We start from the raw sequence: 27,983 nt of genomic DNA, 5'->3' as shown, positions 1-27,983 counted from the left end.
TCTTCAGCTATACATCAATACATTCAAATTAAACTTGGGGATTGACCAGTAATTGTTGTGTACTATACAAAATGAGGTTGTGTCCTACTGCCCTATTTTTTCAGAGAGGTGCTTTTATATCAAATTTAATGAGTGCCCTCCACACTGTAACCACAGTAACAGAGTAGCATAATCCCAAACACACAGACACATCCGAATGATGCATGCAGAGTATGTCAGGCATTTGAATAGCATGAGGTGAAGGGTTCATTCCAGGATACAAATGGAACACAGTTCAAAATGTTTGGTTTATTTTTAAGTACAAATGTTACAATTCAATAAAAGAAGGTCAAAGAACAAATAAATACAAATGGGTTACTGTGTGTTGCACGATAGTTGCCATAACATACAGCATAGAGACAATAAGCACACAGTGAGGCTGTCAGCTGACCGTGTTGCCGGGGCCACATTCCTCCCTGTGGACGCAAACAAAACATACCAAACAATGATATCCCTACCACATAGTTACTGTTAAACATGACATTATGATGATATTGGTATGCTATTACAGACAAAAAACATAAATCATTGAACAACACCCATCAATAAGACCAAATTGTTATTTCCCTCTTTCTCATGAGATGATCTTTATCCATGTCCCTGAGTCCTTAACCTTTGAATCATTACCCCTGTGAATCCTTACCTCTGTGAATCCTTACCTCTGTGAATCCTTACCTCTGTGAATCCTTACCTCTGTGCTCTAACAGGACATCCCCCTCATACTGCGCCAGGCCCAAGGCATGTCTCTGCCCACTGTTCAGCTCCGCCCACTGCTTCTCTGTGACCACCCACGCCTGCTCCACATTCAGCCACGACAGCTGGACCGCACTGAATACCACCTGACAGACACGCACACACATCGTGCATCAACTAACAAAATGGGATGTGGTTTGGAGAGCATTATTTAAACAGCATTATCCAAACCAGCTCTTAAGTATCCTGAGGTGAACCAGAGAGAGACTCACAGCCATCTTTGTGGGGGGAATCAGGGCGATAGCTTCGGGGATGAGCCCCTCCATCTGCTCCTGTACCAGAGCAGACAGAACCATGTCCTCCAGACCCGCTGGACAGAGAGAGGGAGGGAGAGAGAGAGGACTCATGTAATGAGTGTGCGTGCGAGGGGGGTGGATTCACTGGTCACTACCAACTAACTATTCCTTATAGTTAAGGATCAAATATACTGAATATGCAACAATAAAGCTTTCTGAGTTTAAACCCCTGCCCCATTTGAACAGCTGTACCTGCTAGTGTGCCGATCTCAGTGAAGACCTCTGGGCCCCAGGTACTGACGGGGCCAAAGGCCTGAGGACTGGAGAGACGGGCGGTCAGAGCCTCCATCTGCTGCTCTGAACACGGCAGGGCCAGCTCCCTCAGGAACAGAGCAGCCATGCTGTAAGTCATATAGCAGGAGGACTCATTAGGACTGAGTTGATGGAAGCATTATCACCAAGTGGAATCAGACAGCAAAAAATGACAGATTTTTGCCTTTTGCACTATAGGCTGAGCTTTATTCACAAGGTATGTAATCTAATATTTATGTGTTTAAAATAAAGTGTGTATTTCTAATACATGACTGACCTGAGGTTGTAGGGGTCCAGTCTGTTGATCTCTGACAGTGTTAAACCACAGAGCAGGTGTCCTAGAGAAGCCACTTCTACAGCTCCGAGCTGCTCCACCTTCAACTTCTGCTTCCGCATCACACCAACAACTGCTGCTCTCATCTGAAACGATTCACAGGGTTGGAGAGTCAAACAACTTACACCAGAAGTGGGCAACCCTCCACACTACAAATATCACACGTGAGATTGGAATATGGGAGGCTCGTCACCTTTTTTGGGCTCCAGTCGGTCAGAGCCCCCAGGTAGGCCAGGACACCCAGGTCAGTCAGGTTAATGTCCTGGAGCTCTCTCTCCCCCAGCTCAGTGACCAGACAGCCGAGCCCCAGGACCTGCTCTGGTCTCAGGCCTCTAACTGGACTGTAGGCCTGGAGGAGGGTGAAGGACGGGTGAAGAACACATTTCCACTGTCAATCTTTAGCAGGCAGTGATGAAAACCAAAACGTCTCTGATGTTTTGAAACTAACCTGCCTGAGCTTTACCCACAGTGCTCGGCGCTGCTCAGGGCTCAGTGAAGCGTCCTGACCTATGACCTCCACGCACTGCCTCAACTCCTCCCCTGCCATCCGGCTCAGCTGATTGGCTGTCCATGCTGAGGGGAAGGTGCCTCTTATGTCACCACAGCTTGGGACTGGCATTGGATAGATGACATGAGACCGCAATGAGTTTAGAACCACAATGCATGATCATCAAGCTTTCCTTCAGAGCTAGTGGGTATGATACATTTATGATATAGAGAGCTGATCAATGATGACCTTTTCTCCTGCTCTGTGCTCTGACAACCCCCCGTATCAGACTGTGGATCCTCTCTCTCTGGCCCTTCTGGTCCACACACTGGGACATACAGGCCTGACCCACATCACTGTTCTCCCAGCGCCACTGACCTGCCAGAACCTCCTCCACCGTGTCTGCACTCAACACCACCTGATATATGGTAGTAAAACACACACTTAGCACATCCTGCTAAAAGTACACACATGCAATCACATACAGTACTGCAGGGCTTTAATTGTCATCACCCATGATAAAGTGATAGTCATTATAAAGGCACTTGGTGTTTCGCCCATTGGAGTCCTCACCAGTGGGATGGAGTTGATCTGTTTTGGAGAGAGAGTAAACAACAGTCTGCCAACAAGCTCCACATCACCAACCGTCCATGCCGATGCCTCTCTACAATAAACACACACACACCAGCTTTCTGTTATAAATGCATACATGACATATACCCACAGGCCCAGTGCTGCCATAACCAGCTCACAACCACCCCAGGCCTCCCACTCTACCATCTCCTAAAAGAGACCCAGTTGTCTCTCACCCCAGCAGGTCTCTTCCAGTAAGCAGAGCAGCCAAGTCCTTCAGGGTGTCCCAGGGCAGGCAGTACCCCCTCAGCTCATCCAGTTGCAGCCCCAGGGCCCCTCTGTCCACCAGCCCCAGGGTATCCCTGTCCAGGAAGGGCAACAGGGGCCCCAGTAGGTCCACAGAGGCCACCCTGAGCTCCCTCTCAGCCAGGCCCTGAGAGGTGCTCTGAATGGACACATCAGAACACAGTTACTACAGTATAATTACTGCAGGTACGACAGTATAATGACTACAGTTGACAACAAAGCACAATCCGTTTAGCTGATTATTAAGTTTTGTAATGCCATGCAGTACAACCCTGTATCATTATGTTTGGATGAATTGATCAATGTGTATGTTTTATTAATCAGGAGGATTTCGTGCTAATAATATTATAGTCTCTCCTCACCAGCACAGTGATGGCCTTTTCTGCTAAGGCCATCTGCTTATGACGGGGCAGCTTGAGGAAGTCCACAAAGTGCTGCTGAATGTGAGCCAGGATGGCTGTCAGTGAAGTATTAGACAGGCTCTCAATCAGGTTCACCCTGGGACAGCAGGAATAACCAGATTAATATTGTATAGAGAAAGATTAAATGTTGGACCATTTATACAATATATTTTGGAGTGAATGATCTCTTACGGTAATTCTGCAGCAAACCAGGGGCTTATACCATCCAGGTCTTCCTCTGGTCTCTTCCGCAGCTCCTCTACAACGCATTTCCTCTGGTAGCAAAACACAAAACATCTGAACAAACTAGTATGAAATAGGAAGCTCTGAAGAATTCCATGAATACCTTTCTTGACATTTGATACGGTAAAATACTATAGATAAAGAAAGATGTATCTAAATATAGATAAATAAAAGGGAGGGGTGAGAGAGAAAGAGGGGGGGAGGGTGACACAAGGGATTCCATGTGGGTTGCTTGTGGTTCCTCACCAGAGCTGGTCTCACCCCTCCTGGCAACTCACTGACAAACTGAAGCAACTCTGAAAAATCGGTTTCATTGGTCCAAAGCTTTAGCCAATCACAGCTCATTCCACCAGCAATATGGCCCAAGTCCCTAAAGACCAAATAGATGATTGGATGAATAAATTGTATCTGGAAGACTGCATTGCATTTGTAATCCAGGTGAGGGAAACCTAAGGAAACTGGGTACTGACTGAGTCTCTAGTTTTGTCATGTAATGATTTGCATGAATATCACATGATATTCAATAACACAGCACATACCCATGACACCTAATAACATTTGACTTACTCTACAGTGTCTCTGGTAATGATTTCAGATTGATGGATCCTCTTGAAAAGTAGCTGAGCCTATATAATTCAGAAAGACAAAGTGTGTAAGAGAGAGAAAACAGGTGGTGAAAAGAATCTAATACACCCTTAACTCTGACAAAATCTATTTAAGGTAGGCATTACTCATTTATATTCCCCCTCCAGACTATTGTACTACATCCAAACCAATTTGCTTGATGACGACTGAGGCGTATGGGGTAATAATATCCTGAATGGCTCATCTGAAGCATATCCAATGATTTGCAGATTAATTGGAGCCCAGGCCCACACTGGCAGCTTGGCAGCATGGCTTTTGCTCTAGAGCAACAACAGTAATGATGCTATACCATAGCCAAAGGAGTGGGTGTTTATGTAGTGTTGTCTGTTCAGACAGAGCATGGTGGAGATGGATGTGCACCTGTTGGGGGGACCAGGGCAGGTCTCTGTACAGGCTCATATCTCTCAGGAATGTCTCTCTATCCAGAACCTCTATCAGCTCCCTCAGGGGCACAAACGGCAGGAGACATTGGAGCTGCACTGTGAAGTTCCTTGAGTTGCTGGCTAAAGCCTTTTATAAAAGCAAAGGAGTAAACAATGGAATATGTATCTGAGTAATAGTAATTGGTAATAGGTTAAGTACTGTACTTATAAGGTAGTTGATGATTGACAGCATAATTGGTTTGTTAGCATTTAAATTCTACCATCTCTTTATTGTGTCATCATCTGCTCTCAGTGTGGTAAGAAAGACAATGCAGAGCCACTGGAAATGATGAATAAAGAACAGTTTGACAGCAAGGAGAAAGTAATCTCCCCACAGAGAAACAAGAGCACCTTCCTTACCTCCTGCAGTGCCCTGTGGAGCATGGCTCTATGGGCAGGCTTCAGGTCAGCCAGTAGAGTGTGCCAGCACTGGCAGTGAGTGGTTCCACTGATCTCAGACCAGTGTATGCCTCTGAGCACAGCAGGGGACAGGCCAGGCAGTAAGGGTTTCAGCCTGCACAGTGTATCCATGGTGAGCTGACAAGGAGAGGATCATCATGCATATATGGCCTTGTAAGAATGCACAACAAGCTGTGTAGATTAAAACATAACTGAAGAGGTCACTAATAAGCCTTTACTTACATTTGTGTCTTGTGAAATGTTGGATAATATCTGGAAAGCCTGGGGGAAGTTAAAAACATGTAATGTTCGCTCAGCAGATAACAACATACCGGTAGATTCAGTGTGTAGACATAGTCCATGCAGTGCTGACCTGTGCTGGGGAGAAGCTGGGCAGACCTGGTTGTGTTAGCAGGTCCAAGAGCTGTAGTGAGGGCAGTGACTGCAGGAAGGAAGACCCTAGCTGGGGCAGTAGACCCCTGAGGGTGGCCAGTGCTGGAGGAGGTAGAGTGCTGGCATTCAGAGGCCGCACCGCCTGGACCAGCCAGAGAGACAGCTGAACATGGCAAGAGCAGGATCGACAGGGTCAGAGCCCCTCACATATGATATGGACTGTATACATATACAAATGGCATTTTTACTGATATCCTAACAGGTATGTAGGAGGAAAAAACTGTCACACTGCCACAAAATGAACTTGGAACTTTTGGAGTGCATCCCATTTTTTTTTACATGCAATTCTCTCTCACCTTGCCTGAATCACTGATGAGTCCCTCAGACACACAGAGAGCTAGCTGCTGCCAAAGAGCAGAGGACACAGGGGAAGCCAGCAGAAACGGACGCAGCTCCTCTGGTTTCAGGTAACAAACCAGAACTCCCAGCCTGTTGAGAAATAATGCCCTCGTCTCTCTGGTGTAATACACTGGTAACTGCACAAAGGGACACTGTGGCTCTGGTCAGAACTAGAGCACTATATGTGGAATAGTTTACAACTTGAGACCAAAGACCCTACCTCGATATGTTATCACTGGTGAAGTTCCTTTTTTTAATGAATAGAGTCCGTAGAACATGACGCCCTCTTGTTCCATCCAGACTGGTGTTTCCCAGAAACTCCACCAGGGGACTCAGCTTGAGGAGGGACATGATGACAGAGTAATGCCAATGCAGTACACAATACTTCATGATATCAGTAGAGTAGATAAGGAATGAGATGTGTAACCTGGTCTGATGTCAGCTGTTGAAATTGGCTGACTGGGAGATGTGGGAGCAGTGGGAGGATGGAGCTGAGGAAATATGGTGGCCAGGAAGGGACATCTCCCACTACACTGGACTGCAGGAGCCTCTTCACAAATGCCTGTTTCTGTGGAGACTTCATCTCTGTGCTGTGGTCACGGATCGCCATCAACCTATGATACAACACAGAACCAGTCAACCAACAACCTTTGACCTTTGGCATAAAATGGCAGCTCAGGTCTAGTAACTCACACACTGGTGTTGACCATCAGGGAGGTGGGGAAGCTCATGATGTCAGAGACGGACATGAAAGGTATGAACTGTGATAGGTCGACGAAGAGGTCAGGGGTCACACGAGGGAACTTGTGGATGAAGGCGGACGTCATGGTCTCCATGGCCTGCAGTTCTCTCTGAGAGGACTGGGGGAGACAGTGGTCTTTATTGACAGTAGTAGTAACTTAGTAACATCCCTACTTTCCAGCATCCATGACTAAACTGAGAGTGTTTGAGAACAAACCTGAGTGGTCTCTACGTGCAGCTGGTCCCAGCTCTGGTGCATGTGAGACAGAAACCTCTTCACCGCATCTTTCTCTGCTGACATCACCAGTGTGCGGATACTCTCCCTGGGCATTTGGAGGTACTCCTAGAGAGAAAACAATGTTCACCTTAGTACAGGTAACCAGTTAATCTGCATCCAAACCATTTTATAAAGGTGTACAGTACCTGCATTAGGACTCTGAGGGCAGAGGAGTTGTCCTCTCTCTCAATGAGGTCCCATAATACAGGCTGTCAGGACAGAGGTGGCATTCACATTACCTTCATGTGTCTATGTTTATGTGTATGTGTTCTATGTATAAGGTATGTGGCTTACACTGAAGCAGCTGAGCAGGTCCTCTTTGAGAGCTGCGCTCTGTTCCCTGCGCAGGAACAAGCCCACGGTTTGGAGCACGCTCAGTGATGCGTCGGGACGCAGAGTTGCCCAGAATGAAGCGTTGTCAAGGAGACTGGAAAGGAGGATGGCCTGGCCCAGGCCCTGCCTCACCTCCCCCTCCCCCTCATCCAATCCCGCCGAGAGCCCAACCACAAAGTCCAGTACCCTCAGCACGTAACCCACAGCCCCAACCCAGCCCCCGCGTTCACCCCCATCCACCTCACACACACTCAGCCTGTGCAGTGCCTCCAAGAGCAGCGGAGCAGGACTCACACACAGCTGTGATGTGTCAAAGTCGTACGGCGCCGGGAGCATGTCAAAGAACCACTGGAGGAAGCACTTCCTGTCCTCCTGTTCTACATCCAGGTCAACGCAAAGGTCAGAGAACTGAGGATAGGCTGAGAGTAGCCGGCGGTAGAGGGTGGCATTGCTACAAACATACTCCCTCAGCCCCTCTGTACTGCCACAGAGCTCCAGTAGGGTGGCGTTGGTGAAATGCTGCAGGCTCCACTTCCTGTAGTTACATGTGTCTTCTATGGATTCAGGGTGGGAGAAGTTGTGGAGTCTGGAGCAGTACTCTGCAGCCCAGCTGCCCTCCGGAAGGGATGGGTGGGAGGGATGGGCCTCAGGGGACTCGCTGCCACACAGGGCTGAGACCAGAGCAGAAGTGTTGGGCAGGAAGCAGCGTCTGAAGTCCTGGGCGCTGAGTGACCTGGTGCCCAGCTGGGCCAGGCAGGCTTCGTCAGGCCCTGGGCTGCCCCCGCCCTCCACCACCTCCCCTGACAGCTGCACACACAGGTCACCTATACTGGACTGGTTGAAGTAGTGGTAGTCCTTCATCTCTGCAGCCTGCAAACATCACAGGCAGAATGTAGTTAGACATTGTGGAGAAGTTAAAAAAGTGAGTTGAGAACCCAACTCTTTTACATTCAGAAGTGGGGTTTGATCATGGACTGTACCTGGTGTGCTCTCTGCAGCCAAAAGGAGGTGTTGGCACACACAGTGTTGTTGAACTGGTGAGCGAAGAACTCGCTGCAGACGTGGACCCACAGGAAGTCATCCTCGGCTGCAGACAGGTACCAGGCGGCGTCGGAACACGTGGCGTGTAGGTCGGGTCCAACCTGACCAACCTCCGGGTCCACAGACCCATCGTCCCCGTCAAACAGGTTACAGTAGAGGAACACAGTGAAGTTGGACACACCTGTAAGGCCTGGGATAGAGGCGTTACACGCTGCTTCCAGGATCTCTGCTGAGGCAAAGTACCCCATCTCTCTCAGGTGGCTGTGGCCAACTTCTACTGCCTCGGACTGGGGCTTGAGGAGACGGGAACTGCGGGGTACTGGGGTTGAGGTGGGTGGTTGTTTCTGTTTGGGTGCCCTGCGCTGTGACAGGGCTGGTCTAGGGCGAGAGGGGCGTGGTGGGGGTCTAGGGTCCCCGCTCTCACCCTCTATGGCTGGGCAGGAGAGGAAGGGAGGGGTGCTGGGAGGCCCCTGTGAGTTGAAGCCCAGAGCCTGAGCATTCCATGTGACATTATGTCTAATCCCCCTACAAGTCACAGACAAGGGGAGAGAGTATGGTACTACAAACAACATATATTTTCTATTAACCTCATATTCTTTGTGAGGGAAAGTTATAAAATGAAACCCTCATGATGCATGCAGTTTATATTATAAGCTTAGTTTTTTCTCGATTACGTACCATAAGATTAGCTGTCTCAGGTCACCTTTGAAAAGATAGATAAAAAAAAGATAGATAAAAGATAGATTAATGGAAAATCACAGACAGTGTAAGAGAGCTAGTGAATATTATGGTAGAACAATGGTGGAAAAAGCGACTTGCACCGTACAATCAGGCCTGATGTAACAGCATAGCTGGGCTCACAATGCCCATGAGATAGTGTTACTGGCATCAATGAGAGGGCAAAGAGATTAGCCAAAGCATGGGATGCAGGGTAAAACTGATCCTCTCAATGACTAACATGGCCATTATGATTTTAAAGCACTGTCAGTTCAAACACACTCATGTGTCATGGGTTTCAGTCTAAATCATTCATGACTAATGAGTAAGAGCTGTTTGAGACATATTATCAGCTTAGTATGAAGGGAAATCAAATTCAAGAAACCTTGATCAACATGTATGACCCGTCTCTGACATGTGTTTTATAAGAACAGTAAAAGTAAGAGCATGTATACTGAACAAAAATATAAACGCAACATGTAAAGTGTTGGTCCAATTTTTCATGAGCTGAAACAAAAGATCCCAGAAATTTTCCATACGCACAAAAAGCTAATTTCTCTCAAATGTTGTGCAAAAATGTGTTTACATCCCTGTTAGTGAGCATTTCTCCTTTGCCAAAATAATCCATCCACCTGGACAGGTGTGGCATATAAAGAAGCTGATTAAACAGCATGATCATTAATTACACGGACGCACCTTGTGCTGGGAACAATAAAATGTGCAGTTTTGTCAAACAATACAATGCCACAGATGTCTCTTTTGAGGGAGTGTGCACTTGGCATGCTGAATGCAGGAATGTCCAAAAGAGCTGTTGCCAGATCATTTCATGTTCATTTCTCTACCATAAACCGCCTCCAACATCGTGTTAGAGAATTTGTCAGAGCATCCTGAGTAGCACAGCGGTCTAAGGCACTGCATCTCAGTGCAAGAGGTGTCACTACAGTCCCTGGTTTGAATCAAGGCCGTATCACATCCGGCCGTGATTGGGAGTCCCATAGGGCAGCGCACAATTGGCTCAGCGTTGTCCAGGGTAGGATGTCATTGTAAATAAGAATTTGTTCTCAACTGACTTGCCTGGTTAAATTAAATCCAACCACAGCTCAAGTGTAACCACGCTAGCCCAGGGCAGCCACATCTGGATTATTTCTGTCTGTAAAACACCCTTTTGTGGGGGAGAACTCATTCTGATTGACTGCACCCCTGCCCAGTTATGTCTATAGATTAGTGCCTAATGTATGCATTTCAATTGACTGATTTCATTCTATGAAGTGTAGCTCAACAAAATCTTTGAAATTGTTGCATGTTGAGTATATATTTTTGTTTAGTATAGCTAGCCACCAGGGTTGAGGCTCAATTCCAGTTGAATTCAGTCAAATCACAAAATCCTCAAGGAAATAAATAGGAAGTATTCCATTCATACATTGAATTTCAGCTCATCCACTGAATTGACTAAATTGAAGTGGAACTGACCCCAACCTTTTGGTGAATGGGGAGCATCATGGACTCACCTACGGAACATCTGCCCTTATGTTTGAGCTGTGTCACGTCCACCACGCTGCTGACATCATCAAGCAGCGCCATGGTAACACGGGACACCTTTCTCCTCAGGTTGCCGTACACGGAGCTGCCCACCCTGTGCAAGAATCCCCTTCTGAGGCCGTCCAATCCCTGCAGCAGGGCAGGGTTTTGCTCTGCCAGCTGCCCCGCCCTCTGCCCCCCATCAGAGCGTGATAAAGCCTGCAGGAGCAGTGTATGAAGGGAGTCCAGGTCTCCCCCCATGTCCCTTCTGTCCCCAACATCCCCTTGAGTGGCATTCCGAGACAACCCCTCATCTCTCAGGGCCTTGGGGGGCATGCTGAAGGGTTTCAGGCGCCCAAAAGCAGCTGAGCCCCTTCTCTGGTTGGCCCCCATCCCCGCAGGGTGCAGGTTCACCACGGGCTTCCAGTTGCGTGTCTCCATGAAGCGGAGAAACTGTGTTAGCCAGCTGACACTGAAGGCACATTCATTGCGGCCCCTAAGGGCACAGATGAAGCCCTGCAGCCCGGCGCTGGCCTGGCCATAGGTCCCGCTGACCAGCGCCTGCAGGGCCGCCTCAAGCAGGGCACTCACTGTCCTCCAGTTCTGGGACAGGAAGTCAAGCAGGGGCCTGTGGGGTTGCCGCTCAGACAGGGACATGAGGCTCTGCAGAAGCCCCAGCAGCCCGTCCCAGTGAGGGCTGCCTCTCAGGGACAGGAACCAGTCCTGGAGTCTGACGCTGGGCCTGGGGGGCTCCCGGGTGTCCCACTGGTTCAGCGCAGCGCCCCCCTCTGACTGGATAAAGGACTGCAATACCTTCTCCCACAGTTGTTCCTCGTCAGAGACGAGCTGTCGCTCCTCCAGCTCAGCACCCATCTCCTGGAGGTACATGGAGATATTGTAGAGGAAGCCTGACAGACGGTGCCTGTCCACAGGCTTCTGGAGGGAGGGGAGGCCCATGCTCTTACTGGGCAGCAGGCCCAGGGTCTTCAGACTTCCCATGATGCTCCTCACCACGCTGTGGACCTGCTGGTCTTGGGTTCTCTCCGGGGAGGCAGGCTCTTTGCTAGGATACCACCCCCCTCCTTTACGCCATATTGATACTAACTCCTTGAAAATGGGCTCTCTTTGGTCCTCTTTTTTACTTGCTGGAAATTATGTTGCAAAGCCATATTTTGAGCATGATACAGCAAACATTATTAATATCAAGGCATCATCACACCATTACACTACATCATAACAACAAATTGTAAGATACAGTCTCCTCACCTGAACTCTTGGTGGATGTATTGCCCAGTAAAACAACCAACAGTGTGATGCGCATGACCCTAAACATCGCCATCTTCTCTACCACCTCCAAGAGCCAGTGCTGATGATGTCACAGTGATGTCACATCTGTCTCTGAATCTGTGGCCTAAGTCTGATTGATGTGATATCCCTGAGTTTGGACTGCATCCCCTGTTACAGCCTTCCTCTGGCAATGGGTTGGTGTCAGTAGCGTGGACACAGGGAGTAGAGTGTTTCATTGTAGAGTGGACATTAAACCTTAATGACAGGCCACCATCACCTGACCACCTTCCCTCTCAAAATAGAGGTGTATTACCATGGATTTCAATCAACTGAGGTATATTCTTTGTTCTTTCTATGAACTTGAAGCAGTTTTGAGTGAGACTTTGAAATATGAAATGCACAGAAGGAATACAAATACTGGTACTAAATAAGTTGTTAATCTATCCAGAAATATTCTCTTTTCAAACGGGTCTTAGACATTATGAGAGCATGAAGATAGGTTAACATTTGCCACCTATGCATCTCTATCCATATACATGGGATTTGTTTGATGTCCCAAAAATACTTAACAGCAGTCATCTGCAATATCAAAAGGAGTATAAAGAGAATTATAATTGTTTGTACTCACCAATGACGCTCTATTCAGTTCTTCAAATCCTTGAAAATGTGTTTATAAGGCTTTGTGAATATCTCCATAAGTTCCAGGTATAAATGTGCACTAAAACAATATTATTTGACCTCTTTTCTCTCTGTCTGTCCCTCTCACTTTCAACTTCTCTCCCTCACTCTGTTTCCCTGTCAGCCCCTCCCACTCCTACTCTCCCTCCTTCTGTTTCCCTGTCAGCCCCTCCCACTCCTACTCTCCCTCCTCTGTTTCCCTGTCAGCCCCTCCCACTCCTACTCTCCCTCTCTGTGTTAATCTTGTTTTGTGCACCTGCTCACCCAGACCAGGAGATCCAGTTGGATGAATTAGGACCATAGTTTAGCCTCATATTTCAGTGGTATCCCCCTATCTTGTGCCAGCTGACTGTTTTCTAAGGTGAGTTTAACGCAATGGAGGACAGGACAAATCAAATCAAATCCAATTTTATTAGTCACATGCGCCAAATACAACAGGTGTAGGTAGACCTTACAGTGAAATGCTTACTTACGAGCCCCTAACCAACAATGCAGTTTCAAAAAATATAGATAAGAATAAGAGATAAAAGTAACAAGTCATTAAAAAGCATCAGTGAAATAACAATAGCGAGACTATATACAGGGGGGTACTGATACAGAGTCAATGTGCGGGGGCACCGGTTATTTGAGGTAGTTTGTACATGTAGGTAGAGTTATTAAAGTGACTATGCATAGATGACAACAGGACAGGACAATGGACAGGACAGGACAATGGACAGGACAACGGATAAAGTGTTGTCTATAAGGCGCTGAGGTTGCATGTGTATGAACAAAAATAAACTTTAACAAAACTCTATGACTGTCATACTGTAGAGATGGTCCCTTCTATCAGGGCATTTACTATAAAAGGTTTAGATTTCCCCATAATATGTGAAACAACCCACTTTTGGAAAGAATGAAACAAACTTGTTTTGCTGTATTTCAATAGTTCTTTGCATCTAATATGTTGATTTCGGTGTTGTTTTGAAACAATCCCAAGGTTAGGACTGTCAGCTTGATTCACAAGCAGGGTTCAAATCTGGATGGTATTAATCACACCCAGGTTATCTCTCCCATTCTCTAGCTGTCCAATGTCTCCCACTGACTAATTCTCTGTTGAGCTGTCTCTCAGCTAGGGCTCATCCTGTGTGACTCTGGGTCTGTGGAGTATAGGTTTACCCAGAGGGCCAAGCCAGCACCTCTCTGTTGGCTGTCACAGAGCAGACACATCCATCCTCCAGTCACTGCAGCCACACAATCAAGCCCTGTACTGGGCCACAGCGGCAGGCTCCCTGGTTTCAGACCGCTGTCTGCAGGCCCCGTAACCTGAGTGGGGAAAGTGAAAGGATCCCTCCCTGCGCCCCTGGCCCTTTAACTCTGTGTCACTGTGGCCTGTTGTGGAACAATAACTTCCTCTTGTATTATTGATGTTGTAGGGAACAGCAGTCAGTCAGCGCTGTGGGTTTCAGTTTTCTAAAGGAATATATAATGAGAAACAGGATAGCGCCAGCCTCTCTATCTATGTCCCTGCAAAACACACTGGTGAGACCTTCGAAACAGAGGATGCTGGAGAGACAAGGGACCTGTTTGAATACATGATGAGGGCATCCTTCCCAAAGAGATAGATATTCTATCTATCTCTATGATCCATCCATCCTCCCCTCTTGAAATAATCACTTGTTGGATGGGTGAAGGCAAGGACGGTATGGTACGTATTAATTTGTGGATGTCCATCATCCATTTTGTATGATACTGTGTAATACGAATTACAATTTGTATGATATGTTGCGAATTTGCAAAATGTATCATATATTATGAATTCCAATTTGTTGTGACTAACATTACCTAGCTGGCTAACGTTGGCTAGGCTAGGGGTTAGGGTTAAGGTTAGGAGTTAGGTTAAAGGGATGAGGTTAGGGTTAGGGGATGGGTTAGCTAAAATTGTTAAGGTTATGATTAGGGGAAGGGTTAGCTAACATGCTAAGTAGTTGCAAAGTAGCTTAAAAGTATAAGTAGTTGACAAGTTGCTAATTAGCTAAAATGCTAATGTTGTCCGTGATGAGATTCGAACCTGCAACCTTTGGGGTTATACGCCCACCGACTCACCCCGACCAACCACCCTCGTTTTTCCTAAAGGAAACTTCTGTCTTATGTAACTATACCAAATGTAACATATCATACTAATTTGAATGTCCTGGATTTACTTTTACCATGTTACGTCTATTCTATGAGACCAGGCTGGACCCTCTTATGTTATATCAGCTCTATTTTCCAAAGCATCTGTAGGCTAATTCCTGGTGATTTTATTAATCATCATATTATCCTTATTGTGTCAACAATGTTCTTGGACCACATGAAGAAGTTGGTAGAGACTAAATTAAAACGTACTGACGTATTTGACTAATGGGACCTACAAAGACAATGCGGGTGCAGTCTGAGCTTCTCCTTGTGAACTTGACAGGTTACGTGACGTTTACCTGTTCAGGAGCTTCATTTGATCCAACTGAATACAGATACTTGATGTCAGGTACTGTACATGATAGATCAAGAACAGCAAAGGGCTGAGATTCACTCCACCGGGACTGAGCACTGGGGCATCATGCAGAGGATGATCAGCTTCACTGTGCTCCTCATTACTGCTCTGTTCGCATTTTTTTCCAGTCTGGAGAAGGAATACATATATGTGAAACAAGAAATGAACTGGCAGCAGGCTCAAAAGTACTGCAAAGAGCACTACACTGACCTGGCCTCCTTCAATAAGCTGTATGATGATGAGCTCAAAACCATAGGGGGCAAATATGGCACCTATACCTGGATTGGCATGTACAGAGATGACTTGACTACAGAGTGGAAGTTGTCTGGAGGGGAAAGCTTACTCTTTAAAATGTAGGCTCCTCAGCAACCAGATGGGAGCAAAAATAACTGTGTTGTAATGCAACATTTGACGGGTTATGTGAGAACTGTGCTGAAATACACCCTTTCTTCTAATATAAGGAGAAGCGTGACAGTGATCTGGTCCTGGTAAAGGAGAAGAAGACGTGGGAGGAGGCTCTGGAGTACTGCAGGCAGCACCACAGTAACCTCTCCAGCCTGCTCTCTAAGACAGAGCATCTCCAAACCCAACAGCAAATCTCAGAGGCCCTGGGGGACTCTGGCCAAAATGGGAAAGCACTGGGGAACCTGGGACTGTGAGGACAGGCTGAACTTCGTCTGCTCCACGAAGAAAGAAGAAAAGACAGAGCCTTCTAGGCCTCCTATTGTCTATCATGATGACCAATGTTCCCTCTAAGCTGCACATGGGCACGCAATAGTCCCGAAACTGCCACGCAGCTCCCTCAGGACTGCAGCAAAGAAGAAATATCAGCCAACAGAGGGAGAGAAGCCCGAGATTGAACTTCACTGACATTTCTAGAGTTTTCGTTGTTACACTATCAACATTTCTCTATACTGTGGCAATTGTGATCGAATCAACCGAATATTAGCCACTTTCAATGCAACATTCTCAAAAGATTCTCTCTACAAGGGGTTAAACCAAGGCCTCATACCTTTTAAAAGGTTAATACATTTTGTTATGATAAACTGTAAGGACTCCTCTCAGGAGACCTCTGTGTGTGTGTTAAAACCTGTTTTGAGTGTTGTGCCCTTCAGACACTATCAGAAGGTGAAAACCGCCTACGCTCATACTCCTCCTGTCTGGGCCCCACCGTGGCTGTCTGAGGTTCTGAGAATACGACTGGTTTTCTGAGAACACAAGGCTTCCACAGGCCTGATGAAAACAGCCACCTATCAGAAGATGCTTAGATTCATTCACCTTGTTATGACCACATACTTGTGATGAAAGGTCAAGTTTCGGGTCAAACCCACTTATGAGCTTTTAATTGCTGACAAGATGGTTGCTGCTGTCAGGGGGAGGTTAGATTCATTAAAATGTTGTTACCAGGGAAAGTCACGCAAAGGGAACTGGGGAGGCTATATAAGTTACAGGATATCTTAGACACTTTGCAGAACCTGGGGAGAGCTATCATATACTGTACTCTGTACCAACTTCTGCCTACAATTGTATTACTAAAGGATAATTTTAATACTTAAACAAAGAGTCTGTGTTTCCTTTCTCCTAGCAATATATATACGTTTGATAATTATATAGACCTGATCATCTGTTGAAGAAATTGACCAACATTAGCACAGCTGAAAACTGTCGTCCTGATTATTAAAGAAGCAATAAAATTGGCCTTCTTTAGACTAGTTGAGTATCTGGAGCATCAGCATTTGTGGGTTCGATTACAGCCTCAAAATGGCTAGAAACAAAGAACTTTCTTCTGAAACTCGTCAGCCTATTCTTGTTCTGAGAAAAAAGGGCTATTCCATGAAAGATATTGCCAAGAAACTGAAGATCTCATATAACGCTGTGTACTACTCCCTTCAAAGAACAGCGCAAACTGTCTCTAACCAGAATAGAAAGAGGGGTAGGAGGCCCTGGTGCAGAGGACAAGAACATTAGTGTCAAGTTTGAGAAACAGACGCTTCACAGGTCCTCAAATGGTCCTCAAAATTAAATAGTACCCGCAAAACACCAGTCTCAATGTGTCACGACTTCCGCCGAAGTTGGCTCCTCTCCTTGTTCAGGCAGCGTTCGGCGGTCGACGTCACCGGCTTTCTAGCCATCACCGCTCCATGTTCTCCATTGTTCCATTTGTTTTGTCTTGTTCCCTGCACACCTGATTTACATTCCCTAATCACACTGCATGTTTTTATTCCTCTGTTCCCCCCCCCCATGTCTTTGTGTGAAATTGTTTTGTTACGTGTTTAGTGTGATGAGCCAGACTGTTTTTCCCCCGGGGTATCGTATTTTGACCCATTGTACGTATTTGTCATACATGTGTATATTTGTGAGTGTTTTCGCGCTTATTGACTTTTACCTGTGGCTGGAGGATTTTTGACACGGTTGCGTCTGTCTTTTGTGCTTTTTCCAAACAAAAGTGCACCTGATCACAACTCACTGCTCTCCTGCACCTGACTTCGTATCAGTAGCGCACAACCTTGACAGAAATTTACACCACCCATGGAGTCAGCAGACTTGCACGGGCAGGGTGTAGTGGTGTATATTGATGACATTCTGATATAGTCCGCTACACGCGCCGAGCATGTGTTCTTGGTGTGCAGGGTACTTGGTCGACTGTCGGAGCATGACCTGTAGGTCAAGGCTGAGAAATGCCTGTTCTTTCAGCAGGCCGTCTCCTTCCTAGGGTATTGCATTTCCACATCAGGGGTGGAGATGGAGAGTGACCGCATTTCAGCCGTGCGTAATTGGCCGACTCCCACCACGGTAAAGGAGGTGCAGAGGTTTTTAGGGTTTGCATATCCGGTGGTTTTGGCCAGGTGGCTGGTCCCATTAGCTCACTGCTGAAGGGGGGTCCTGTACATCTGCAGTGGTCGGTTGAGGCGGACAGGGCTTTTGGGCACCTAAGAGCTCTGTTTACCTCGGCTCCCGTGCTGGCCCATCCGGATCCCTCTTTGGCGTTCATAGTGGAGGTGGACGCGTCCGAGGCTGGGATAGGAGCCGTGCTCTCTCAGCGCTCTGGCACGCCACCGAAGCTCCGCCCCTGTGCTTTCTTCTTGAAGAAGCTCAGCCCGGCAGAGCGGAACTATGATGTGGGGGACCGGGAGCTGTTGGCTGTGGTTAAAGCGTTGAAAGCGTGGAGACATTGGCTTGAGGAGGCGAAACACACTATTCTCATCTGGACTGACCACCGCAACCTGGAGGACATCCGGACATCCGGAGGAGACTGAATCCTCATCAGGCAAGGTGGGCCATGTTCTTTACCTGTTTTGTGTTTACCCTGTCCTACAGACCAGGTTCCCAGAATATGAAGGCAGACGCACTGTCCCGGATGTATGACACAGAGGAGCAGCCCCTGGATCAGACTCCCATACTCCCGGCCTCCTGCCTGGTAGTGCCGGTCGTGTGGGAGCTGAACGCGGACAATGAACAGAGCCCGCTCCCCTCCAGTGTCCCGTCGAGCGTCTGTACATTCCATCTGCTGTCCGTGACCAGTTGATCTACTGGGCCCACACATCACCCTCCTCTGGTCATCCGGGGATCGGTCGGACGGTGCGCTGTCTGACTGGGAAGTACTGGTGGCCCACTTTGGCTAAGGATGTGAGGGTTTATGTTTCCTCCTGCTCGGTGTGCGCCCAGTGCAAGGTTCCTAGGCACCTGCCCAGAGGTAAGCTACAACCCTTACCCGTTCCACAACGGCCGTGGTCGCACCTGTTGGTAGATTTCCTGACTGTTTTTCCTCCCTCACAGGGTAACACTACGATCCTGGTCGTTGTGGATCATTTTTCTAAGTCCTGTCATCTCCTCCCTTTGCCCGGTCTCCCTACGGCCCTACTGGCTGCGGAGGCCTTGTTTACACACGTCTTCTGGGACTACAGGGATCAGGGACCCCAGTTCACGTCGAGTCTCAGTAAGGCAATCATGGAACGTCTGGGGGTCTCGGTCAGCCTTACCTTCAGGTTTTCACACCGAGAGTAACGGGCAGGTGGAGAGAGTAAACCAGGATGTGGGTAGGTTTCTGAGGTCCTATTGCCAGGCCTGGCCGGGGGAGTGGGCAGCATTCGTGCCCTGGGCAGAGATGGCCCAGAACTCGCTCCGCAACTCCTCCACTAACCTCACCCCCTTCCAGTATGTATTGGGGTATCAGCGGGTTCTGGCTCCTTGGTATCAGAGTCAGACCGAGGCTCCTGCGGTGGTCCACTGGTACCGGAGCGCGGAGGAAACATGGGACGCCGCCCATGTCCACCTTCAGCGCGCCGTGCTGCGCCAGAAAGTGGGCGCAGACCATCACCGCAGTGAGGTCCCGGTGTTTGCACCGGGGGACCGGGTCTCGACCCGAAACCTGACCCTCCGCCTGCCCTGCCGGAAGCTCGGCCCGCGGTTTATGGGGCCATTCAAAGTCCTGAGGAGAGTGAACGAGGTGTGTTACAGGTTACAGCTTCCCCCCGATTACCGTATTAACCCATCGTTCCATGTATCTCTCCTCAGGCCGGTGACGGCTGGTCCGCTCCAGGAATCTGAGGTATGGGAGGTTCCTCCGCCCCCTCTAGACATCGAGGGGGACCCGGCATGCTCCGTTCGTTCCACCCTGGATTCGAGGCGTTGGGCGGGGGGCCTTCAGTACCTCATGGAGTGGGAGGGGTACGGTCCGGAGGAGAGGTGCTGGGTGCAGGGAGTTCCACCGTCGCCGGCCGGATCGCCCTGCGCCTCACCATCTGGGTCGTCCCCGAGGCCGGTGTCGGTCGCTCCGCTGGAGCCGCGCATCAGGGGGGGGGGTGTACTGTCCCGACTTCCGCCGAAGTCGGCTCCTCTCCTTGTTTGGGCGGCGTTCAGCGGTCGACGTCACCGGCTTTCTAGCCATCGCCGCTTGATGTTCTCATTGTTCCATTTGTTTTGTCTTGTTCCCAGCACACCTGGTTTACATTCCCTAATAATGGCTGTGCGTTTTATTGCCAACCTTACTTTGCTACCTGACAACTTTACGTTTTTTTCTTTTTAATTACCGTTTATATTTTTAGTTTTTCCCTCACTCAAATATTTCACTCCGGGCGCTTTATCTGGACATGGTTCGTCAGGACCTCCAACAATCGAAGCTAAGTAGTAACATTAACATTATGCCTTCTAATTGCAGTCGCTGTACTCATAATTTACAGGAGAACGATCGCCTTCCCGCGAGGATAGCTGTGCTGCAAGCCCAGCTTCAGACGCAAGCGTTAGGCAAGGGTAATTTCCGTGTAGGAAAGGATGAAACAGCATCTGTGCCACCAGTAAGTACAGATAGTAACATTAGTATAAATCCCCTTGCACGGGCCCCTCAGCCGGACAACTTTCTCATGGCTTCTGGAGGGAAAGGCTACAGGAATGCTCGCTCATTCAGCCGACAGAAACTTTCAACCAGTTTTCCCCATTAAGCAGCGAGTCGGAGTCTGAGGCCGAGCCTTCTCTTGTCTCTACTGCTCCCGTTACTGGGTCTGAGACGCCGAAGCTTCCCACCGTTAGCTCTGACAAATTGAAAACCCTAGTCATTGGCGACTCCATTACCCGCAGTATTAGACTTAAAACTAATCATCCAGCGATCATATTCTGTCTATCAGGGGGTAGGGCTACCGACGTTAAGGCTAATCTGAAGTTATCCACGTCGGCACGATGTTAGGATGAAACAGTCAGAGGTCACCAAGCGCAACATAGCTTCAGCGTGTAAATCAGCTAGAAAGATGTGTCTGCATCGAGTAATTATCTCTGGCCCCCTCCCAGTTAGGGGGAGTGATGAGCTCTACAGCAGAGTCTCACAGCTCAATCGCTGGTTGAAAACTGTTTTCTGCCCCTCCCAAAAGATATAATTTGTAGATAATTGGCCCTCTTTCTGGGGCAAACAAACAGGACCAAACCTGGCCTGCTGAGGAGTGACGGACTCCATCCTAGCTGGAGGGGTGCTCTCATCTTATCTACCAACATAGACAGGGCTCTAACTCCTCTATCTCCACAATGAAATAGGGTGCAGGCCAGGCTGTTAGCCAGCCTGCCAGCTTAGTGAAGTCTGCCACAAGCACAGTGTAGTCAGCTCAGCTATCCCCATTGAGACCGTGTATGTGGATCGGCCAAGGTTGGGCAAAACTAAACATGGCGGTGTTGGCCTTAGCAATCTCACTCGGATAAAGACCTCCTCCATTCCTGTCATTATTGAAAGAGATCGTGATACCTCACATCTCAAAATAGGGCTACTTAATGTTAGTTACCTCACTTCAAAGGCAGTTATAGTCAATGAACTAATCACTGATCATAATCTTGATGTGATTGGCCTGACTGAAACATGGCTTAAGCCTGATGAATTTACTGTGTTAAATGAGGCCTCACCTCCTGGTTACATTAGTGACCATATCCCCCGTGCATCCCGCAAAGGCGGAGGTGTTGCTAACATTTACGATAGCAAATTTCAATTGACAACTTTTTTTAAACTTTTTTGTCTTTTGAGCTTCTAGTCATGAAATCTATGCAGCCTACTCAATCACTTTTTATAGCTACTGTTTACAGGCCTCCTGGGCCATATACAGCGTTCCTCACTGAGTTCCCTGAATTCCTATCGGACCTTGCAGTCATAACAGATAATATTCAAATTTTTGGTGATTTTAATATTCACATGGAAAAGTCCACAGACCCACTCCAAAAGGCTTTCGGAGCCATCATCGACTCAGTGGGTTTTGTCCAACATGTCTCTGGACCTACTCACTGTCACAGTCATACTCTGGACCTAGTTTTGTCCCTTGGAATAAATGTTGTGGATCTTAATGTTTTTCCTCATAATCCTGGAAATATCTGACCACCATTTTATTACGTTTGCAATCGCAACAAATAATCTGCTCAGACCCCAACCAAGGAGCATCAAAAGTCGTGCTATAAATTCTTAGACAACCCAAAGATTCCTTGATGCCCTTCCAGACTCCATCTGCCTACCCAAGAACGTCAGAGCACAAAATCAGTTAACCACCTAACTGAGGAACTCAATTTAACCTTGCGCAACACCCTAGATGCAGTTGCACCCCTAAAAACAAAAAACATTTGTCATAAGAAACTAGCTCCCTGGTATACAGAAAATACCCAAGCTCTGAAGCAAGCTTCCAGAAAATTGGAATGGAAATGGCGCCACATCAAACTGGAAGTCTATCGATTAGCTTGGAAAGACAGTACCAAGCAGTATCGAAGAGCCCTCACTGCTGCTCGATCATCCTATTTTTCCAACTTAATTGAGGAAAATAAGAACAATCCGAAATGTATTTTTGATACTGTCGCAAAGCTAACTAAAAAGCAGCATTCCCCAAGAGAGGATGGCTTTCACTTCAGCAGTATTAAATTCATTAACTTCTTTGAGGAGAAAATCATGATCATTACAAAGCAAATTACAGACTCCTCTTTAAATCTGCATATTCCGCCAAAGCTCAGTTGTCCTGAGTCTGCACAACTCTGCCAGGACCTAGGCAGCTGCTCGGGACAGAGGGACAGCTGCTCGGGACAGACGGACAGCTGCTCGGGACAGAGGGACAGCTGCTCGGGACAGAGGGGCGGCAGCAGCTCTGGGCAGAGGGGCTCCGGCAGCGGCGCCGGACGGGCAGAGGGGCTCCGGCAGCGGCGCCGGACGGGCAGAGGGGCTCCGGCAGCGGCGCCGGACAGGCGGGGGGCTCCGCGGGGGGCTCCGGCAGCGGCGCCGGACAGGCGGGGGGCTCCGGCAGCGGCGCCGGACAGGCGGGGGGCTCCGGCAGCGGCGCCGGACAGGCGGGGGGCTCCGGCAGCGGCGCCGGACAGGCGGGGGGCTCCGGCAGCGGCGCCGGACAGGCGGGAGACTCCGGCAGCAGCGCCGGACAGACAGGACCACCTGCAGGGAGGAGACAGAGAGACAGCCTGGTGCGTGGGGCTGCCACAGGAACCACCAGGCTGGGGAGATCTTCAGGAGGCTTGGGGTTAGGAGGAGGCACCTGAAGGACCGGGCTGTGGGGGAGCACTGGAGCTCTGGTGCGCAACCTTGGCACCACTTCCCCAGGCTGGATAACCACTCTAGCCCGGACCCTCCAGAGTGCAGGCACAGATTGAACCGGGCTGTGGGTAAGCACGGGAGATCTAGTGCTTACTACACGCACCTCTCCCTTAGGCTCCATTCCCACAGTCGCCCGATACGAGCGGAACGCAGGCAGAGGACGCACTGCACCCTCCTTGCGCCCAGGAGACACAGCACGCAGAGCCGGCGCAGGATACCCTGGACCAAAACTGCGTAAAGGCGACCAGACCCGCTGAGCAGGCACCATACGCCCTGGCTCGATGCCCGCGCTCGCATGACACTCTCGGGGGGCTGTCCTATAGCGCACCGGGCTATGGACACGTACTGGTGACACCGTGCGCTTAACCGCATAACACGGTGCCTGACCAGTAACGCGCTGCTTATAATAAGCACGAGGAGTGAGCGCAGGTCTGCTACCTGGCTTAGCTCCACACCTCGTGTGCCACCCCCCAAAAAAGTTTTGGGGCTGCCTCTCGTACCTGTCGCACTGCCGTGCTGCCTTCGCCAACCTCATTCTCCTGTAACCTTCCTTGCACTGCTCCATCGAATCCCAGGCGGGCTCCGGCACTCTCCCTGGGTCGATGGCCCATCTGTCTATCTCCTCCCAAGTTGTGTAGTCCTGTGAAGCCGGCCGCTGTTGTTGTTGCTGCTGCTGCTGCCGTCGTCGCTGTTTTTTACCACGCCGCATGGTCCTTGGTTGGTGGGTGATTCTGTCACGGCGAAAAGGATCTGAGGACCAATACGCGGCGTGGTAAGTGTCCATGGTCAATCTTTAATAAAGAAAGTAGTGAACACTGAAAACTATACAAAACCAGTAAACAAAATAACAACCGTGAAGCTAATCATATGGCCTGTGCTGAAACAAGCCATCAACATAGACAATCACCCACAAACAAACAGTGCAACCCAGGCTACCTAAGTATGATTCTCAATCAGAGACAACTAATGACACCTGCCTCTGATTGAGAACCATACTAGGCCGAAACATAGAAATGCCCCAAAACAAAAAAAAACAAACATAGACTGCCCACCCAACTCACGCCCTGACGATACTAAATACAGTGCCTTGCGAAAGTATTCGGCCCCCTTGAACTTTGCGACCTTTTGCCACATTTCAGGCTTCAAACATAAAGATATAAAACTGTATTTTTTTGTGAAGAATCAACAACAAGTGGGACACAATCATGAAGTGGAACGACATTTATTGGATATTTCAAACTTTTTTAACAAATCAAAAACAGAAAAATTGGGCGTACAAAATTATTCAGCCCCCTTAAGTTAATACTTTGTAGCGCCACCTTTTGCTGCGATTACAGCTGTAAGTCGCTTCGGGTATGTCTCTATCAGTTTTGCACATCGAGAGACTGACATTTTTCCCATTCCTCCTTGCAAAACAGCTCGAGCTCAGTGAGGTTGGATGGAGAGCATTTGTGAACAGCAGTTTTCAGTTCTTTCCACAGATTCTCGATTGGATTCAGGTCTGGACTTTGACTTGGCCATTCTAACACCTGGATATGTTTATTTTTGAACCATTCCATTGTAGATTTTGCTTTATGTTTTGGATCATTGTCTTGTTGGAAGACAAATCTCCTTCCCAGTCTCAGGTCTTTTGCAGACTCCATCAGGTTTTCTTCCAGACTGGTCCTATATTTGGCTCCATCCATCTTCTCCTTGTATGAGCTGAAAGTTTAGAGGGACGGCCAGGTCTTGGTAGATTTGCAGTGGTCTGATACTCCTTCCATTTCAATATTATCGCTTGCACAGTGCTCCTTGGGATGTTTAAAGCTTGGGAAATCTTTTTGTATCCAAATCCGGCTTTAAACTTCTTCACAACAGTATCTCGGACCTGCCTGGTGTGTTCCTGCTCTCTGCACTTTTAACGGACCTCTGAGACTATCACAGTGCAGGTGCATTTATACGGAGACTTGATTACACACAGGTGGATTGTATTTATCATCATTAGTCATTTAGGTCAACATTGGATCATTCAGAGATCCTCACTGAACTTCTGGAGAGAGTTTGCTGCACTGAAAGTAAAGGGGCTGAATAATTTTTCAAATGTCTTTTTACTGTTGTTTTATTTCTTTACTTACCTACACACACACACACACATACTTTTTTTTCACACCACTGGTTAGAGCCTGTAAGTAAGCATTTCACTGTATGGTTTACACCTGTTGTATTTGGCGCACGTGACAAATAAACTTTGATTTGATTTGATTGGTTATGCCGCACTGGCCTGTGTAGAGAGAATGTGCTGAGTACTGCTTGTGAATGCAATGGAATATTACTCCAATGCGTTCTCCCCACAACAAAATCTCGTGCGTAGTTAGTTTCACATAGTTAGTTTTGCATAGTTTGTTTTGTTTCTGTATGTTGCATTGAAAGTGACTAAAATTGCATTGATTCAATCACAATTGCCACAGTATAGGGAAATGTTGATAGTGTTAACTAACAAGGAAAACTCTAGAATGTTCAGTGAAGTTCAATCTCGTGCTTCTCTCCGTTTCTAGCAACAATAGTCATTTACAACATTAACAATGTCTACACTGTATTTCTGATCAATGTTATGTTATTTTAAAGGACAAAACATGTGCTTTTATTTCATAAACAAGGACATTTCTAAGTGACCCCAAACTTTTGAACGGTAGTGTATGTTGAGATCAAATTACATTAACCTCTACAGAATCGGTGTCCCCCCCACTGAATGGATAAGCTAACGTAGGCTAATGTGATTAGCATGAGGTTGTAAGTAACATGAACATTTCCCAGGACATAGACATATCTGATATGGGCAGAAAGCTTAAATTCCTAAAATTCTAACTGCACTGTCCAATTTACATTAGCTTTTACAGTGAAATAATACCATGCTATTGTTTGAGGAGAGTGCACAATTAGGAACTTGAAAATGTATTAATAAACCAATAGGCCCTTTTGGGCAGTCTTGATACAACATTTTGAACAGATCAGTCTAAAACTTTGCACATACACTGCTGCCGTCTAGTGGCCAAAATGTAAATTGTGGCTGGGCTGGAATAATACATTATGGCCTTTCTCTTGCATTTCAAAGATGATGGTAATAAAAAAAGCAGGTTTTTTTCTTTGTATTATCTTTTACCAGATCTAATATGTTATATTCTCCTACATTCATTTTACATTTCCACAAACTTCAAAGTGTTTCCTTTCAAATGGTATCAAGAATATGCATATCCTTGCTTCAGGTCCTGAGCTACAGGCAGTTAGATTTGGGTATGTCATTTTAGGCGAAAATTGAAAAAAGGGTCAGATCCTTAAGAGATAAGTTGGCCAGATCGGAGCACCTTAAAACACATTTTATAGACCTTGTTAACAAGCTGAAAGACTTAAATAAGTGTCCGTTCATCTCTGTCCCTCTTCCTCCACTGGGTCATAGAAGTGGCAGATTCAGGAAACTGCTAGCACTCCATGACTGGCTGAAAGTCTACTGTCAAACCTCAGGAATTACTTTTATTGACAATTTTGATACCTTTTGGCAACCGAAAATACTTTTCAGGGATGATGGAATTCACTCAAATCACATTGTCCCGTGGACACTATCTAATCACTACAAGGCAGCTCTAAGAAATTGATTGTTATGCTCTTTTACTATCCTTGCTATGTCTAGAAAGGAGGGTACTGCCATTAGCACTTTTACAAATTTGTATTGTAAAGTGAAGCTGCTACTGTCTCAGGTAATCCCTACTATTATTACGCCCCCAGCAAACAGTAATAGATTAACAATATGCAGGGCGGATTGGGGTCAATTTAATTTCCATTGCGTTGCAGCCTTTGGTTATGAATAATAGGTTGGCAGGTAATGATCCAGCTTTTATTTTGACACACTCCCAGTGATTTCAAAGCACGAAAAGGTTTTAAATTCATGCACCTAAATGTTCGCAGCCTTTTGACAAAAAATGGACTACATCAAGATCTGGGCTTCGCAGGCAGATCCAGATATTTTTTGTTTATCAGAAACATGGTTATCTGAGAAAATTGTGGATTCTGAGGTTACTATTGATGGTTTTCAAGTTTCAGGGCTGATAGGATGGGCAAAAGTGGTGTTGCTATCTATACAAAAATATCCTTTCTATGTCTCTTTTAAAGGCGAGTCCTAAACAATCTGAATTTAAGTCTTCAACTAAGTTGTAATTCTAAAGTAACTGTTCTGGGAGTCTACCGCCCTCCCCTGCTAAGAAATGTTTGTTAATTAGTCTCACTGACTTAATAGCTTATTTGTCTACTTCTGAATAGTTTGTCATAGGTGACTTTAACCTGTCCTGGGGAACCCAAGACTCCGACTATTTAAAGGATTTTTGTAACAACCTAAACCTCACAGTTGATTACCAAACCCACATGTCCAAATCTGAGAGATTCTACTAAATCAACATTAATTGATCTTATGTTTACAAATACTCCAGAGAAATGTGTGGCTAGTGATGTTTCCTCCCTGGATATTAGTGATCACTGTCCTATTTTTTTGTATTAGAGATGTTAGGACTCATAGTGCAAAACAATGCTTCATTACAAGGAGAAATTAAAAAAATGTAAAGCATTTTTACATGATCTCAATGGTGATCTTAATAGTATCTAAGCCATACCAGATTCTGAATCGGCTCTAAATCACTTTATTACTGTTTTTAACAACATTGCAGATAAGCATGCCCCGTTTAAAAAACGGAGAGTTCAAAATAGATCGAACCCTTGGTTCACACCAGAATTATTCATACGCAAATGAGATGCTGCCTGGGCCATGGCTAGAAGTACTGACTCCGGCAATCCTTTGGAAAATTGAGAAATCTATGTGTAAAACTTCAAAAAGCAACATCTGATTACTATATTAACACT

At 47.1% G+C, this 27,983-nt stretch overlaps 1 protein-coding gene across 1 annotated transcript; it reads right to left on the bottom strand.

The window, feature by feature from the left end:
• Nucleotides 1-208: 208 nt before the first annotated feature.
• On the bottom strand, nucleotides 209-11,568 carry LOC110526955 (stereocilin). The gene is made up of 25 exons (XM_036981775.1): nucleotides 10,560-11,568; nucleotides 9,013-9,037; nucleotides 8,274-8,859; nucleotides 7,255-8,163; nucleotides 7,107-7,169; nucleotides 6,901-7,026; nucleotides 6,636-6,793; nucleotides 6,370-6,556; nucleotides 5,900-6,079; nucleotides 5,524-5,685; nucleotides 5,112-5,288; nucleotides 4,690-4,839; nucleotides 4,257-4,310; nucleotides 3,634-3,716; nucleotides 3,403-3,538; nucleotides 3,003-3,179; nucleotides 2,735-2,944; nucleotides 2,411-2,579; nucleotides 2,123-2,286; nucleotides 1,868-2,023; nucleotides 1,618-1,760; nucleotides 1,281-1,429; nucleotides 1,005-1,102; nucleotides 731-878; nucleotides 209-455 (listed from the first exon to the last, which is right to left on the bottom strand). The coding sequence occupies exons 1-25, from the start codon at nucleotides 11,566-11,568 to the stop codon at nucleotides 355-357; spliced, it is 5,520 nt and encodes a 1,839-aa protein (XP_036837670.1). The 3' UTR covers nucleotides 209-354.
• Nucleotides 11,569-27,983: the final 16,415 nt, after the last annotated feature.

Source organism: Oncorhynchus mykiss, chromosome 6 (genome assembly GCF_013265735.2).
Source record: "Oncorhynchus mykiss isolate Arlee chromosome 6, USDA_OmykA_1.1, whole genome shotgun sequence".
Classification (NCBI taxonomy): Eukaryota; Metazoa; Chordata; class Actinopteri; order Salmoniformes; family Salmonidae; genus Oncorhynchus; species Oncorhynchus mykiss.
Note: the sequence above shows the minus strand (reverse complement) of the source record. Positions and strands in the feature narration are given on the sequence as shown.